Raw genomic sequence first — 18,933 nt, forward strand, 5'->3', positions numbered from 1 at the left:
CTTTGAAAATAATTGAAGAAAATGCTAATTTTAGAAATTCAGCAGATGACATTTTGGCAGACGACAAATTTCCCAGCATGCAAAGGGTTATACACATGCATTAAGCCCTGTTTTCCCAGAGCATGGCTCAATTATATTCTTTAAACTAAAATCAAGTAAAAGATGTAACGCACTTCAACTCTAAAATACAGTTTTGGTATCGTTTAATGGTGAAACACATGCACAAACGCAAACGTAAAACCAAGCGCAAAAAAATGCACAAAGGAAACAATCCAAGGGCATAATAAATGCTAATAGAGTATCTCGTTAGTTTTGGAAAGCTCCATTAATCAGCATCAGATGAAATATCAACCCAAAAAAACATTTGTAATAATGATAATGACAGAATTTTTTTTATACTCCATTATCATACCCCAGTTTTCATCTTTCTTTCATTGCACTGTGTTGAAAGAGTGATTCTATATTGTTTTGCAATTGTTCACTTGCCAGGCAATTGTTTGGCTTGGCTAACTATTTCTAAAGTTTAATGTAGAAGGTAATGTAGAACAAGAGATGTGTTTGTCAGAAACACAATGCCCCCTAATGCGCCTCTTTGAATTTGTGTTTTTTACCTTGACCTTTCACCACTCCATAAGATACACAAGCATGCCATGAATATCAAGTTGCTATGTTCAATATTAAAAAAGTTATGACCAAACTCAAACGAAGGTTAAAGTTTTAGGAAAGAAAAAAACAATGATATTTGACCTTTGACCTTGAAGAATGACCTTGACCTTTATTTTTCACCACTCAAAATGTGCAGCTCCATGAGATACACATGCATGCCAAAAATGAAGTTGCTATCTTCAATATTGCAAAAGTTATAAAAGTTTAAACAAGGTTAAAGTTTTGTGACACACACATACAATGACTGACTGACACAATGACAGAGGGGGGGCATAAAAATGTGGTTCATTTAATTTTTTCGCTACCTCACCCCTAATGGTATAATTATTAATAGCCTTTCAAATCCCCACATACACTCCACACTAAAGAGTGATTTCTGAACAGTAGTATCTAGGCCTACAATCCATTAGTGTAATTAGCACTGACAGATGATCCCCACTCAACAGTACAAAATCTGTCTATTAAAATGAAAAAAATTTGTTCAAACACATCCTTGGTGGTGACAGCTTTAATACATCCTTGGTGTTGTAACTTCCAAACAAAGAACAAAGCTTTTAAATAAACAAGTGCAAAGCCTAAAAATTGGCTTTACCCTTCACCACTTAGACATGTACTTTGATCTTTCTTACAAGATTCTAGTTTTAAAGGCTTCATTTTCAACCCTAAGATACAGGTGAGCGGCAAACAGCATAAAACCTAAACATGTTACTCGCAGGCTGTTCTGGTTTTATGCTGTTTGCACATAGCCATTTTCATGTCGCTTCTGAGTGGGAAAGGGTTAAAACACCTTAGTGAGTGACCAAGATTGGGTATCCAAGACGACAGCACAAATCTGGCCCTCAACAGTCCACCACTGCCAGACCGTCTTACAAAAGATTTTGGTTCCTCAAGCCCATTTGTAGCCTGTGGCCCAAGGCCCATATTGAAACCCACCAAGCAATTTTCTTTAATTGTGTGTGTCTATGGCTATTTCATGTCTTCAAACATCATCTATAGTACACCAAAATTAAACATCATCAATTTATGGTGTTCAATAAATAATAGCATTTCACAAAGGAAAGAACATCCCATAGGTTGGCAAAGTGGCAAGCTAAAATATAATCCAGAACAGTGAGAATACCTAAACTTCGATAGCAATTCTAACATTCATCTCCTCGTAATACCTACCATAGCAAGAATACTGTGTATGATGATGTATGGAACCAATGTATGTTAAAATAAGCCATGCTTTTTTATGGACCTTTCCCGCTTCGCAAGCAATTCTTTGTTCTCTATAATTATTATTATTTCATTTTTTCTGAGATTGTCAGGAACAATACTTTCCACCTAAACTGTATTTTTGCTAAGAAGACACTTCCTTTCAACACAAAATACCATAAAAGGGCACAGTGTCATCCCTGATCAGCTTGTGAAGACTGCACAGGCTCATCTGGGACAAAAGGGCACAGTGTCATCCCTGATCAGCTTGTGAAGACTGCACAGGCTAATCTGGGACAAAAGGGCACAGTGTCATCCCTGATCAGCTTGTGAAGACTGCACAGGCTAATCTGGGACAAAAGGGCACAGTGTCATCCCTGATCAGCTTGTGAAGACTGCACAGGCTAATCTGGGACAAAAGGGCACAGTGTCATCCCTGATCAGCTTGTGAAGACTGCACAGGCTAATCTGGGACAAAAGGGCACAGTGTCATCCCTGATCAGCTTGTGAAGACTGCACAGGCTCATCTGGGACAAAAGGGCACAGTGTCATCCCTGATCAGCTTGTGAAGACTGCACAGGCTAATCTGGGACAAAAGGGCACAGTGTCATCCCTGATCAGCTTGTGAAGACTGCACAGGCTAATCTGGGACACCATTTTACTCACATGCAATAAGCCCTGTTTTCCTGTTTTCACAGAGAGAGGCTAGATTGTATATAACCCAAGCTAGAAAACTTCAATATTGATTAGCTTTCAGCAGTCGCAGTCGCAATCTCGGCCCTGAGGCCATATAAGACATCCCTTTATGTCAACCCAGATAGTGTCATTTATTGCGAGATCCCACCTTCAGATATTAAAGAAAAATAATTTAACTCTTCTTTTTTAAATCAACAGATAAATCTTTAACATAAAATTATCCAGCATTTAATTATTAAACATGTTTTCAAGTACGGTATTTGATTTGGAAACATGTTTTCCAGCTTCTATTTATGGGACACAATTCTCAGCCTTTGATTCTGGCACAGTTTTCAAGCTTTTAATTCTTGAACAGACTTTCCAGCATTTTATTCTTACACAAGTGTTCGAAAACTTGATTATGTCGCATGTTTCCCAGCATTTGATTATGGACATGTTTTCAAGCATTTGAATATGGGACATGTTTCCCAGCATTTGATTATGGGACATGTTTTCAAGCATTTGAATATGGGACATGTTTCCCAGCATTTGATTATGGGGCATGTTTCCCAGCATTTGATTATGGGACAAGTTTTCAAGCATTTGAATATGGGACATGTTTCCCAGCATTTGATTATGGGACATGTTTTCAAGCATTTGGATATGGGACATGTTTTCAAGCATGATTATGGGACATGTTTTCCAGCATTTGTTTATGGGACATGTTTCCCAGCATTTGATTATGGGACATGTTTCTCAGAATTTGATTATGGGACATGTTTCCCAGCATTTGATTATGGGATAGGTTTCCCAGCATTTGAATACAGGACATGTTTCCCAGCATTTGATTATGGGACATGTTCCCAGCATTTGATAATGAGACATGTTTCCCAGCCTTTGATTTTATGGGGCATGTTTCCCAGCAACTGATAATGGGACATGTTTCCCAGCATTTGATTATGGGACATGTTTCCCAGCATTTGATTATGGGACATGTTTCCCAGAATTTGATTATGGGACATGTTTCCCGGCATTGGATTATGGGACATGTTTCCCAGAATTTGGTTATGGGGCATATTTCCCAGAATTTGACTATGGGACATGTTTCCCAGAATTTGATTATGGGACATGTTTCCCAGCATTTGATAATGGGACATGTTTCCCAGCATTTGATTATGGGTTATGTTTTCAAGCATTTTATTCCCAGACATGTTTTCCAGCTTTTCAAACATTTTTTCCTAAGATTTGTTTCAAGCTTTTGTTTCCGCATTTTATTATGATAAATTATCATGGTAAATTGTTGATAGTATTCTATTCTAAAACAGGTTTTCTCATATTTGAATCATTGACATGCTTTCCCACAAATGATTCTGGGACAGGTTTTCCAACATTTGATTCTGGGACAGGTTTTTTACAATTTTATCTTGGGACAGGTTTTTAAGCATTTGATTCTAGGGTAGATTTTCCAGCATTTGATTCTAGAACAGGTTTTGAAGCATTTTCTCTGAACAATGCATTACGTGTATTTGGAATAAGACGTCAAACTTGCAATGAATATTATAAATTTATTTTGGTGTTTTTAAAAAAAAAACTGTGCATTTCATGGTATTTATATAAATAAGTAATTTTCTGACAGTATTTTGTCAATACTATTTGAAGATAGGGATTTCAAGAGTGTAGTTAATGTATTTTATCACAGCTGATTCCGTATTTATTAAAAGCTGGTGGCTGAAATTATAACAGTAAAATACTTTAAAATAAAAATGTTTATCACATTTATGTAGGAACAACGGGTATATATTCCATTATCACTAAATTGTATACAGAGGGAGGACTGGCTGAAACAAATGTTCTGTTATCATCAACAATCTGATGATATATGACAAATAAACTTTCACCTTTCTTTTACAAACTCTTCCAATAATCATTTGATCCAATAACAATAAAAACAACAAAAGCGAACAGGTAACAATGAATATGACAAAGCAAATTCTGCCTGCATGTAAAATAAGATAATGGCTTGTTTTATTGGTTAAAATTCCCTGTGGGATTGGACATGGAAGCATGACTAAGAAGAAGATATCATTCTAAACAAAAAATATCCCACAATCAAAACAAGAGCACCGCATAACGGGTGCCACGCTCGGCTGCAGGTGCAGTTTTTAATAAATGAAAGCTTGTCAGAAGTTGTTTGTTTTTTTTGAGGTCACAGTGACCTTGACCTTTGACCTAGTGACCCAAAAATGGGTGTGGCATGTAGAACTCATCAAGGTGCAGCTACATGTGAAGTTTCAAAGTTGTAGGTTAAAGCACTTTGATTAAACAGCCAATGTTCAAAACCTTAACAAAATGTAAAGGTTTTAGCACGTTGCGGACGGCGGATGGCGGATGGCGAGCTGGCTATGACAATACCTCTAGTTTCTCCGAAAACAGCCGAGCTAAAAATCAAGAGGCGTTGTGTATCTCATTAGTAACAATTTTCAGCAGACAACTTTAGATCAATTTTAATGAATTGTAGATACCAATCAAGATATACCGTTTTACATTATTAAACCTTGAAAAAATTGCTCTTTCTGCGCAATTTCTCCTTTTGTCACAAGGATTTTAAATTTCACTAAATCCAAGACGCGAAAAGGTGTCTGCAGGTACCAAAGTGGTATTTAAATGAACATGAATCAAGTTACTTAAGTTAAACAAAAGTCACTACAAACTGTTAAATTCACTGACATATATTAAACCCTAGACAAATATCATCACCTCATCAAAAATAGATTCAGCTTTCAAAACCATAGATATACATCACTGCAACATCATAGATGACTCACCTGCTAATTTGATTAGATTATTCAGTTACTAAATGAGCTTGCACAGGCTCATCAGGGACAACAATTTCCGCCTAAATTTGATTTTTGCCAAAAAGAGACTTTCAGTACCAAAAAAATACCAGAAAAGCGGAAAGTGTCGTCCCTGATTAGCCCGTGCGAACTGCACAGGCTAATCAGGGACGATACTTTACGCACATGCATTAAACCCCCTTTTCACAGGGCGAGGCACAGGCTCATCAGGGACGACATTTTCCGCCTAAACTAGATTTCAGCTAAGAAGAGACTTTCTTTAAAAGAAAGTAATCATAAAAGTGTCACCCCTGATAAGCCTCTGTGAACTGCACAGGCTAATCTGGGACGATACTTTATGCACATGCATTTAAGCCCCTTTTCATATAGCAGGGCTCAAATATTTATGTTACTACTTCAGTACAAGCTGTGTACTGCAGCCAGTCAAGGGAAATGGTCAAAGTAGCTGCTGTAGGCAAATGTCAGCTATTGTAAGATGACCCCTTTTTAGATAGTCGGTCAGTTTATTTTATCATTTAACCCTTTCCCACTCAGAAGAAAATTGAAAATGGAAAAGTGCAATCAGCATAAAACTGGAACAGCCTGCGAGTAACTCGCTGCGAGTAACTCACTTTCAGTTCAGGTTTTAAGCTGTTTGCTGCCTATCTAAGTATCAAAAGATAAGAAATGAAGCCTTCAAAACTTGAATCTAGTAAGAAAGTAATTTAATTAAAATTAACCTTCTAAGAGACTACACATGCGACTAAATACGTATCTACGTGGTCAAATACGTATCTGTGGTCAAATACGTATCAAAGTGGAAAAGAGTTAATTAAAAACAAAAAAATTGCCAAGCAATATATGTCCCCTATCGGCTCCACAATTGTCAGAAATTTCCACCATTGTCAGATTTTTTTAATTATATTTGTTGCCATAGCAACCAGAATTTTTGACGTAGGAACAAAATGAAATGACGTGCATAATGTCCATATTGCCATCTATCCATGTTTCAAGTTTCATGAAAAAATATGAAGAACTTTTCAAGTTATTGCAGGATCCAGAAAAGTGTGACAGACAGACAGACAGACTCAAAGACGCACAGAGCGCAAACCATAAGTCCCCTCCGGTGAAACCGGTAGGGGACAAAAAAAAGACCAAAAGCTAGAAAATCACTCAGCACAATCATTGCATTGAAACAACTCCAAGCTTAGAACAACTTATCTTAAGTAAATTTTGTTTTATAACACAGGTTTGAAACCACATAACATCATTTTTACTTTGACAAGACTAACAGTGCCACAAACTTGAATGGGTTCTCTGATGTCAGGCGCTTGCGTTCAGGTTTATTGTTAATATATTATGTTTGCAATAATGATTTAATCCTTTATCACTGAGATACATATTTTGACTCATGTGTAGTCCCTAAGGAAGTTTAATTGAATCATAGACCTTTTTTATTAGATTCAAGTTTTAAAGGCTTCATTTCCAACCATAAGATACTGATGAGCAGCAAACAGCATAAAACCTGAACAGACTGCGAGATACTCGCAGGCTGTTTGGGTTTAATGCTGTTTGCACATAGCCATTTTTAGTTTGCTTCTGAGTGGGAGAGGGTTAAAACATGTCACATACTTTGATATTAGTTATTTTGAAGATATTCCTGTAACTGTATCAGTTCAGTAACCGCTAAATGCAGGTGACAATACTTACCGCGAAGTAAGGTTGAACCCCATTTCACAGACACACAGTCACTAGGCGACTTGTAGGTTGGTATAAACAGCATTACCTTAACCCTATATTTGCCTTCACCAGCTTTACTGCTGTTCAAGCAATGCATACTGAGTGAAAAGGAGTGAATGCCAAACAAGTGGCCCATTTAAAAGCCTAATGTACTGATGTTACATCACTGCCCCTTAGAGAAAGGAATGGCCCCTAAACCCAATTAAATAGGGAACTTTACATTAAGATGAAATCTTATCAATAGGGAAAAATTAAGGAGCAGTTAATAATAGATTATTATTATTAGCAAAAACATATGTATTGAATATTCCTTATATAAATAGTGGATAATTCTGGAAAATAGTCTCAAAAGTTTTATTTTTTCGATGATAAAATTATGTAGTGTCTAAAAAATCCCCATTCAATTGCTACAAAGTTTGTTAAATGAATGTAAACTATATAGCCTTGCCTATATTTACATGGACAGTTTACCAACAACTCATAATTAACTACCAATAAAAGGTGCATAAGGTAGTTGGGCTTCAATTAGGTGTTATATTCCTGTAATATGTCTGTGTTTCATATAGAGAAATGTCATGGTTAAATAACATGTCAAAGATATTCAACAGTAATAGCAGTATAGATCATACTTGACAGTTTAACAAGTCAACAAAAGAATGTGACTCCAATAATCACTGTCCACATGATCAGAAAGTATCCCCAGTCAAATAATGGTCTCCTCAACAAAGATTTTAACCCTTTACCAGTTAGATACATATCTTCACGCATTTGTAGTCCCTTAGAAAGTTATATTCAATTTAAGACCTTTCTTACTAGATTCAAGTTTTTAACCCTTTGCATGCTGGGAAATTTGTCGTCTGCTAAAATGTCGTCTGCTGAATTTCTAAAATTAGCATTTTCTTCGATTTTTTTCAAAAAATATTATCAGAATAGCAAACAGTTTGGATCCTGATGAGACGCCACGTTCTGTGGCGTCTCATCTGGATCCAAACTGTTTGCAAAGGCCTTCAAAATTCGGTTGCCGCACTGAAAGGGTTATGGGTCATCTCCAAACCTTATATTCAGCATAAAACCGGAACAGACTGCGAGTTACTCACAGGCTGTTCTGGTTTATGCTATTTGCACATAGCCATTTTCACTTTGCTTTGGGTTAAAATTATTTAAGAACATGCAGTTCATTCACTTTGATACAAGTCAGTTGATAATTTAATCAGATACATGTCCCCAATATCATTCATACTGATCTTGTTTTACCATACAATTAAGCAAGTTCCCAACATAACCTGTGTGTTTAATTAACAACTTTTGGGTCAATAATTTCCTTGAGCTATTTGGCTGTATTGAGTCGAAAGAAAGACCTGCATCATTAAATTTTACAGAAAACAAAGTCATGTCTGATATATAAACGGAAATTCACCAGTTTTGTTATACAAGCAATGATAAACATTTAATAACAAAAGTGCTACCCAACTTCACAAGCTTTTTTGGATTCAAAAGTAAAATACCTGCAATTTGGCGGGGGATCAAGCGTTATTTCAGCAAGCTCCTTCTGTATCCTGCAAACAGAAAGAAAACTGTTTAACATCACATTTCGCCCAGAAACTCTACAAAACAAGAGGGCCTGAAAGGCCCAAAGTCGCTCACCTGAGATAACAAGATATTATTGGGATAAATCTTCTGACAAAGTTTCACGAAGATCGGAAAATAAATGTGGCCTCTAGAGTGTTAACAAGGCTTTACTATAGCCATATAAGGAAAAATGACCCCGCCCCCTGGCAGCCATGTTTTTCAACCAACTGGCATCATTTTTTAACTCGTCCAAGATATTATCGGGATGAATCTTCTGACCAAGTTTCATGAAGATCGGACAGTAAATGTGGCCTCTAGAGTGTTAACAAGATTTTACTATAGCCATATAAGGCAAAATGCCCCGCCCCTTGGAAGCTTTATTTTTCAAGCAAACATAATTATTTTCAAACTCATCCCAGATATCATTGAGACCAATCTTCAGACCAAATTTCATGAAGATTGGACAATCAATGTGGCCTCTAGAGTGTTAACAAGGTTTTACTATAGCCATATATAGCCATATCAGGAAAAATGCCCCACCCCTGGTGGCCATGTTTTTAAAGCAACCAAAACCATTTTCGAACTCATCCAAGATATGATTGGGACAAATCTTCTGACCAAGTTTCATGATGATCGGAAAATAAATGTGACCTCTAGAGTGTTAACAAGGTTTTACCAACGCCATATAATGCAAATAGCCCCGCCCCCTTGGTGGCCATGTTTTTCAACCAACCGGCATCATTTTTGAACTCTTCCAAGATATTATTGGGATGAATCTTCTGACCAAGTTTCATGAAGATTGGACTACAGTGGAAACCCTCTAAACCGGATCCTCTCTATACCGGAATCCTCTCTAAACCGGACAAATTGTCCGGTCCCATTTTTTCCCCTATAAAACCATGCGTAAAATATCTCCTCAAGACCGGAATCCCCTCAATTCCGAATACCGGTCATTCTTTTGATGAAAATTGGGTAATACCATACGTAATTGTACCTCTCTAAACCGCTCAGGGCCGGTTTATTGCACCTCAGATCTAGTGTCAAAAAGTTGTGAAAAGCGGATTAAAGACGTGTGAAATTAATACAGATGGTCGAAAAATGTGCAGACTGTAAAAATCGCAAAACAATTTTAAGATACTTGTCATGTAATGTACATAACGCTCAATAAATGTGATAATACTGAGTATAATTACGGATAACAAACATAGGGTTCTTTAGTGTGTTTTATTTTTTATATAGGATCCGTGCTAAATTTTAATCATGTTTATGCTATTAAATTTTGTATTGTTTATTACAATTGCTAATTTAGTGTCATAGACAATGGTGATTTTCAGATATTCATTTAGATTTTCAAATTGGTACTTAAGATAACTAAGACTAAAAATGTCCGAACCTCCTTCTAAGCGATGGCGCGTTGAATTGAAGACAAAATCAAACTGATAAAAGACTCAGAGATGTTGCCAAAACCTATACTCAAGATGCGGTCAAAGAAATATCAGGTAGGAAAGTCGACGATCGGGGATATCGGGCGAAAAAAAGTCGGCGTACATGTTTTTTTAGTATGAAAAGGAACTAAATTAGCCTAACACATGCACGCATGTATAAATTTGTTTGTTTTTCAGGGTGCACTGTTTGATCTATGTTGTGATTAATATTGCTTTCGAATCAACAGATTAAGCGACGTGTTTTGTTTTGTGATGCAATATGAATGAATTTAATATATAAACTATGAACATTTGCTGAAGGTGTTTTTTTCCATATTAGGCTATGTAATTGACCTTCTGAAAGTAAAAAAGTCATTGTCCCCTCTTAACCGGAATCCTCTCTTAACAGGAATTTCCTCTCGGTCCCGGGGCTGTCAGTTTAGAGGGGTTCCACTGTATGTGGACTCTAGAGTGTTAACAAGATGTTACTATAGCCTTATATAGCCATATAAGGAAAAATGCCCCGCCCCTTGGCAGCCATGTTTTTCAAGCAAACATAACAATTTTCGAACTCATCCAAGATATCATTAAGACAAATCAATCTTCTGACCAAATTTAATCAAGATTGGACAATAAATGTTGCCTCTAGAGTGTTAACAAGGTTTTACTAAAGCCATATAAGGAAAAATTCCCAGCCCTCTGGCGGCCATGGTCTTCAACCAACCGGCATCAATTTCGAACTCTTCCAAGATATTATTGTGATGAATCTTCTGACCAAGTTTCATGAAGATTGGACAATAAATGTGGCCTAAATAGTGTTAACAAGATTTTACTATAGTCATATATAGCCATATAAGGAAAAATGCCCCGCCCCTTGGCAGCCATGTTTTTCAAGCAAAGGTTACCATTTCTGAACTCATCCAAGATATCAGTGGGACAAATCTTCTGAGCAAGTTTCATGAAGATCGGAAAATAAATGTGGCCTCTAGAGTGTTAACAAGGTTTTACTATAGCCATATAAGGCAAAATGCCCCGCCCCCTGGCGGCCATGTTTTTCAACCAACCGACATCATTTTCGAACTTGTCCAAGATATTATTGATATGAATCTTCTGACCAAGTTTTATGAAGAATAGACAATAAATGTGGCCTCTAGAGTATTAACAAGATTTTACTATAGCCATATAAAGCCATATAAGGCAAAATGCCCCGCCCCTTGGAAGCCATGTTTATCAAAGGTTACCATTTTTTAAGTCATCGAAGATATCATTGGGAAAAATATTCTTAGCAAGTTTCATAAAAATCGGAAAATAAATGTGGACTCGAGAGTGTTAACAAGGTTTTACTATAGCCATATAAGGAAAAATGCCCCGCCCCCTGGCAGCCATGTTTTTCAACTAACCGGCATCATTTTCGAACTCATCCGAGATATTATTGGGATGAATCTTCTGACCAAGTTTCATCAAGATCAGACAATAAATGTGGCCTCTAGAGTGTTAACAAGGTTTTACTATATCCATATAAGGAAAAATGCCCCGCCCCCTGGCAGCCATGTTTTTCAACCAACCGGCATCATTTTCGAAGTCATCCAACATATTATTGGGATGAATCTTCTGACCAAGTTTCATCAAGATCAGACAATAAATGTGGCCTCTAGAGTGTTAACAAGATTTTACAATAGCCATATAAAGAAAAATTCCCTGCCCCTTGGCAGCCATGTTTTTCAAGCAAACGTAACCATTATCAAACTCAACCGTCATATCCAGAAAGCACATGTTCTGACCAAATTTCATGAAGATTAGACCAAAAATGTGACTTCTAGAGTGTTCACATGTTTTCACTATATACATATAGAGAAAAAAGCCCCGCCCCCTGGCGGCCATGTTTTTTCACCGATCTGGACCATTTTCTAACTTGTTCAAGATATCAATGAAACCAATGTTTCCACCAGGTTTCATGATGATTGGGCAAAAATTGTGACTTCTAGAGTATTCACAAGGTTTCTCTATAGCCATACTAGGAATACTGCCCCGCCCCCTGGCGGCCATGTTTTTCAACGGACCGGAACCATTTTTGAACTCAACCAACATATCATTAAGACAAACATTTTGACAAAGTTACATGAAGATTTGGCATCAAATGTGACTTCTACAGTGGTCACACGGTTTTCCTTTTTTTTTAACTAGTTTTTGACCCAGCATGACCCAGTTTCGAACTCAGTCGAGGTATCAATGAGACAAATGTTCTGACCAAGTTTCATGAAGATCGGACAATAAATGTGGCCTCTAGAGTGTTCACAAGGCAAAATGTTGTCGACGGACGAAGGACAAAAGGCGATCACAAAAGCTCACAATGAGCACGTTGTGCTCAGGTGAGCTAAAAAAATTTGTAGAGAACCTTGAATCATAATTTAACAGTTTTTTAATTTAACAGTTTTACATACCAAATATTAAAGGGACTTGGTCACGAATTTTGGAGCTTTTTAATGTGCATAAGTGCATTTATTGCAAGATTTAAACCATGTAAATGTTGAGGTCAATTAAAATGATAAGAATATAATTTTTTAAGGAAGAAAAGTTTGTTCCCAGCAAGACTCAAACGAGCGTCCTATGGAATAAGAGGCTTAAAATTAAGTAAACCACTTGGCCATCTGGATGGTTTAACACCTTTAACCCTTTGCATGCTGGGAAATTTGTCGTCTGCTAAAATGTTGTCTGCTGAATTTATTAAACTAGCATTTTCTTCTATTTTTTACAAAGAATACTATCAGAATAGCAAACAGTTTGGATCCTGATGAGACGCCACGTTCTGTGGCGTCTCATCTGGACCCAAACTGTTTGCAAAGGCCTTCAAAATTTGGTTCCAGCACTGAAAGAGTTAAGTCAATTATACTTAATATAAATGTTACACGAGTTTCAACATATTTTTACAACAGAAACATTTCAAGTTCTTCAATAATTTTGCGTTTGTTACACTTTATTATTTAATTGAGTGAAAATAATGATAATTGTTGTTTTTCAGTACATTAGTCTCCGTCATAAGCTTCATTTAGCTTCCTGATGTACAGGTATGAAGTTGTTCTACTTTTTGAATCGGTCACAATTCAACATTGTAGCCTTGTGGTTTCAGACAAAAATTCTAAAGTAACAACAATGTTGAAGAAATTTTAAGTTGAAATAAAGAGATTTGTTTATTGAGAGACACAATGACCCTTACCTGCGCCGCTTTGATTTATTAATTGTTTTATATCATTTGGCAGGTACAGATAAAATTAAAAAATTATATTCTTATCATTTTAATCTCCCTTTGAAGCTTATTTTACTTCCCTTGGATTAGTTTTGTTTAACTTTGACCTTGAAGGATGTCCTTGACCTTTCACCACTCAAAATGTGCAGCTCCATGAGATACACATGCATGCCAAATATCAAGTTGCTTTCTGAAGGGACATAAAAGTTATGAGCATTTTTCGAAACCTTAATGCAGAAACCTAAACGCAAAGAGTGACGGAAAGACAGACAGACGGTCTGATCACAATATGCCCTCCTTCAGGGGCATAAAAAGGACATGACTTTTGTTATTTTTTACAAAGAATGAATATAATAAAACTTTTGATTTTTTTACACGGAATGATTACAAATTATAGCACATGCTTAAATTCATACTATTACAAATAATTCAAGCAAGTTTAAGTAGTGATTATTTAAAATCTAAGAAAAAATGTGCATCTTCGGTCAGCAGGATGCACAGACATCCATGGTTTTGCCATAATACCTCTTTCCACTTTGTATAGGGAAGTATAATAAAAGCTAGACATTCTAAAACACGGGACTGATTTTCTATTCAACACTATCAATTTGTCAATAAACATCACCAATGCACAACAATGGCTTTCCACTGATCAGTTCTTTCTATCAGATTGCAATGCTCCACTTATTAGCTGCCTAAAAATGTTATGTCCAGATTAAATGACAAACTTTTGTAATGCTGAGATAAATTTCTTCAGAATAGAGATTGGGCCGGTTTGTATTAAATAAAATCTATGACCAAAACACCAAATTCCAGTTATGACATAAGGATATCAATTATTTTCACACATTTGCCTTACAATCTGTTTATATGACCTGGCCATTAATTTAAATCATCAACATTAATAATGTGTGTAATCTAAGAATAATGTCTTTTCACCTTATATGGTTAAATATAAACTCCAGTTAAAATAATATTCCATCCACAAAAACAAACAGAACGTGGACAAGTTAATTTCAAATTGTTTCATTGTCGGCTTCACATAGATATTGATACATTTTATATTAGATAATATAACACAATATATTGGATTGTTGAAAAATATTTGAACACAGGATTAAACTATATAATTCAGCATTTTTCCTGTTAATAAAGTTGGTACCAGGTACCTTAAAACAGCAGCATTCCCAATATGACCATTTTACCCTATTATAAAAAGAATTCCCAATTTACAATATAATGTGCTGAAAAAATTTTTACAAAGAATTGCATACGCACATGTTAATCCCTTTTGTCGGGACATCCCAGCACAATAGGTCAGAATACCTGCTAAGCGTGCTTTCACAACACCCAACACTAGATCCAGTTTTATGTTGTTTTTTTGTTTAATCAGTTCTGTCTATAGTACATTTGTTAATAATTTATTTTGATAATGACTCATCCAAAAGACCAAACCGATTAAGATACAGCATGTTTGATATTAAATTAATTTATAGAAAATGGTTATTCCAAATCATTTGCGATTTAATGTTTAAATGAACAACAAATTTTTAACCGAAATTAAAAGCTTCCAATGTTCTCTATGCTAAAAAGTTTTTATACAACAAGAGCACCGCATAACGGGTGCCACGCTCTGCTGCGGGTGCAGTTTTTAATAACTGAAAGCTTGTCAGAATAAAATTTTTTAGAGGTCACAGTGACCTTGACCTTTGACCTAGTGACCCAAAAATGGGTGTGGCATGTAGAACTCATCAAGAACTACATGTGAAGTTTCAAAGTTGTAGGTTGAAGCACTTTGATTTAAGAGCCAATGTTCAAAACCTTAACAAAATGTAAAGGTTTGAGCACGACGCTATGACAATACCTCGGGTTTTCTCCGAAAACAGCCGAGCTAAAAATCAACACATGCACGCTTTCCTTGCCATTTTGCCAATGACCTGACAGTTTACATGCCGCATACTTTTCGCCCGCTTTTTATCAGGACAAAGGATCACCACAAAATACATTGATTTGAAACTAGAATTTGATAACAAACATTGCATTAACAATTACAGTCAATCTTGTTTTTAGAGCCCACTTAAGGGAGTAACCAAAAGTGGTCTCTTAATAAAATGGTCTTTAAAAAAAAAAAAGCCATTTGTGATGAATGCGGACCTTTGATTTTAAATCCAGATATCAGATTATCTCCTTTTGACACAGCGATTTCTGCCTTTGTAATCAAATGAATCTAAATATAAATAAAATGAATAAAACAATTTTTTAATTAAAATAAGTTGTATTTGTTCTCTCTAATTCTAAATACAACGTAAATGGTTTGCACGGAGAATGGGTTTTTCCGACTCCAAACTCATTCGCGATTAAATGTATGTGCACTTTTACTCTTCGACACTTCCAATACCCGAATTTTCTCATTTAACGTTAATACTTTCCGTTTTGACATTTTAATTTCTGCATGTAAGCTTATATATATCTGACTCGATTATGGTACATAGGGAAATAAATATAACACCTTGATTTAAAACTAAATAAACACGCCTGATTGGAAATTTGCTAACACAAACTAATTAGCATAATAACAATTACATTTTTTAATGAACAGATTTCGCAACATGTTACCGATTAATAGTTTATTTTTTACACCTCTCTCGAACACTGTGAAAATGTTTGTAGCGTTGGTGCATTGTTTCTGCAATAAAATCGGCGATAAAATTTGTCACTTAACGTCCCAGATAGTAAACTCTTTAACCTGTAGACTGTTGGCAATACCTCACTGTATTATTCGACACCAAATATTGATACGCAGTCAGCATTAACACCGGTCAGAACCGGCGATCGAGACCAAGGAAATGGCCGATGTAAAATCAAAACAAAGACGTAATCTTTCATGTTATCGGCTTAGATAAACAATCAACACTGATTTGTCCCTGAACGGTCAACAAATTTACCACTTATACCTTAAAGCGGTCGCTTAATTCAAGACTCGAGCATCAAAGTACACTAAAATCGGCGGTCGCTGGTCGCGTAAGACAAAAGTCGCTAAATACAATATGAAAATATAGTTAAAACGCTCGGGCGGGATTAACAGTGGTCGCATAAGACAAAAGTCGCTTAATTCAAGTGGTCGCAAGAACAAGATTGACTGTACATTACATTTGGGAAGTGTGTTTTGGATTACACATTCAATTATTATCATTTGAGAATGCAATAAAACATTTACAATTGAGTGTTATTGATTCGATAATATTTTGTTGAAAGGGTTTACATGTCGAAATAAATATTTTGACAATATATAAACATGAAATGCACCGTTCCCACGAGTATTACACAGGTTGCCATCATCAGTCTTCTTAGTTACTGGTCATGATTTGATTTTATCGTGAAAGAGTTCACCGCCAGGACCAGGACCGATAAGTGTAGTAAGTATAACAAAGCCAACAGACTGCCTCATAACCACTGAAATTATCTGTGTTATTCACTCATAGCCGATTCAGCCAAACAAATTTACTGGTAATGATTATCACTCGCCCATTTATACAATTCTGAAATGAGAATCATGTATCAAATATTGAGGCCAGGATGTTTCTGACATTGTAGCTCAGTGGGTCTTTTTCATTCAAAATCGGGTCCGGTAACCGGACTCATTTCCAATGGAAAAAAGTACGTATTTTTTCCAAATGGGAGCTAAAAATTCCCAATGGAAAGTTTCCAAATTTTTTTTTTTTGTAGATCTTAATATTGTGTTTATCTCCCATCCATATAATATATAACCTATTAAAGTAAGTATAATACTGGCACACTTGTATCCTCAATTTTGAAGCATTTGTTAGCAAAACAACAACAACACTAATTTCCCAATTTTAGTCACAAGGCGGCAAATTTTCCCAAAGGGACCTGGCCCCATTCCCAAAATGGTGAGAAAAAAAACACTGTAGCTGAGGCCCGTACCATGCCACAAAATACAGAAAATACTTAAAAGTCAGTAGAAATGGAGATTAAACCTAAAGTAGAAGCTCAGGTGTCTGACACCAAAATTCAAGCTGAAATTATACCTCAAGTTGTTGAAGAAATAGATAAAGAGTTTGTAGAAGTCGAATTTAATACTTGTCAGATTATAACACTCTTTCATCAACTGCTGAGTGTTCAATATAATTTAAATAGAAACAATCTTTCACAGAAAATCACTCACTTTTATAAAGTATTCAGTAATTAATACATTTCCCAATGGGACCAGTACCATGAAGTGGTGAGGCAAAACGCTGTACTTGCATAATTGCATTCAAATAATGATAAACCCAAAACTTCTTATTATTGACTACATGTATAAATATAATGATAGTACAACTAGTAGTGCAGTGGTCTCAATCATCTTTTTGAAGGTGTGCTAACCTTTCTGAAATCATTTAACATGTAGTTATCTGATTCAGAACAGCCCTGACACCAAACCCAGCCACTTGCAAGGTTTAAGCTATCAGGCGAGTTGTAAACCCTCCAAAAACTCTGCGTTTAAATAGCTCAGCCATAAGCTATATGGTGAATAAGGCAGTGAATTTGTTTAAGCAATTATTACATTATCAACAGCAAAATACCACAAAAGTGAGTTACAACATTAAAGAAAATAAAAAACATGAATGATATTTGTTGATAATTTTCTGATTAATTAAAGAACAAACAAACAGGGGCTTGTTCAAGCTTATATGCAAATGAGGTAATCATACCGTAGATTCTCTTGCACTGCATTCATTGATCAGCACAGACCAGTCTAGCAAAGGGAAAAAATCTGCACAGATGTTCAACAGAAATTTTGCAAAGTTCATGAAAAAAGAAACTCAAAAGTGTGCAAGAGGGAAATAAATGTTTTTTCTCTACCTTTTCAGTGAAGTGCTCATCAATTTGTTGTTTGCATTTGACTTGGTAGTTTTAGGAGCTGGGCCACTAGACGATGTGCTCTGACCCTCTTCGCTTCCATTGGCTTGAGCGCGAGACCTTTTCTTGCCACGACCAGAACTTCCAGATGACATTCTAAATTGCTGAGCAGATTTCTTAAGAGACTCAATCACCTTCAGGAAAATAATGAAAAAAATCATTTCTTTAAAATAAATTCTGTTTAGTATTTGATGTATTTTATCCAGTTCACATCATAATAATTGTATTCTACGCATTAAAATGATACTTTGCTTCATGTGTTCTTATATATAGTCATCTAAAAAATGTCAAACTTTCTAATTAAATCTAAATATTGTATTAAGACTTACAGATCATGCTATGCTTCTAACACAAACTAACTGCTTTTCTGGAGTGTCAAGAGAAATTATAACAAAGACACCGATAGGAAACGAGTTAATTTCTTTAAACACAGACACAATTATCCACTGACACCAAGCTGCATTATTAAAGAATGTCTAAATTATTTAAATATCTAGAATTTGAATCCCTCTGATGAAAATAAACACGATAATCTCACCTTTAAATATTAGTAAAATCCGACTGTGTTCGACAAACGTGCATTTATTTCCAAGGCTATTCCTTTTGAACCCCACGTATAAATCATACGAAAGGAAATTAAATACAGGAAACCTCATGTATT

The 18,933-nt window shown here is 35.8% G+C and overlaps 1 protein-coding gene across 2 annotated transcripts in view; it reads right to left on the reverse strand.

Annotated features, from left to right (window-relative positions):
* The window catches only part of LOC127847644 (ubiquitin-conjugating enzyme E2 E1-like), a 35,803-nt gene extending 16,870 nt beyond the window's left edge, over positions 1-18,933 (reverse strand). For both annotated transcript variants that reach the window (XR_008034095.1, XM_052379680.1), the window contains exons 1-3: positions 18,811-18,933; positions 18,216-18,406; positions 8,618-8,668 (exon numbers count right to left, since the gene is read on the reverse strand). Coding sequence is in view for 1 of the 2 variants with exons in the window: in XM_052379680.1 (XP_052235640.1) it covers positions 8,618-8,668; positions 18,216-18,367 (203 nt within the window). In the remaining variant the exon portion in view is untranslated. The remainder of the gene's footprint in view (positions 1-8,617; positions 8,669-18,215; positions 18,407-18,810) is intronic.

Source organism: Dreissena polymorpha, chromosome 10 (assembly GCF_020536995.1).
Source record: "Dreissena polymorpha isolate Duluth1 chromosome 10, UMN_Dpol_1.0, whole genome shotgun sequence".
Taxonomy (NCBI): domain Eukaryota; kingdom Metazoa; phylum Mollusca; class Bivalvia; order Myida; family Dreissenidae; genus Dreissena; species Dreissena polymorpha.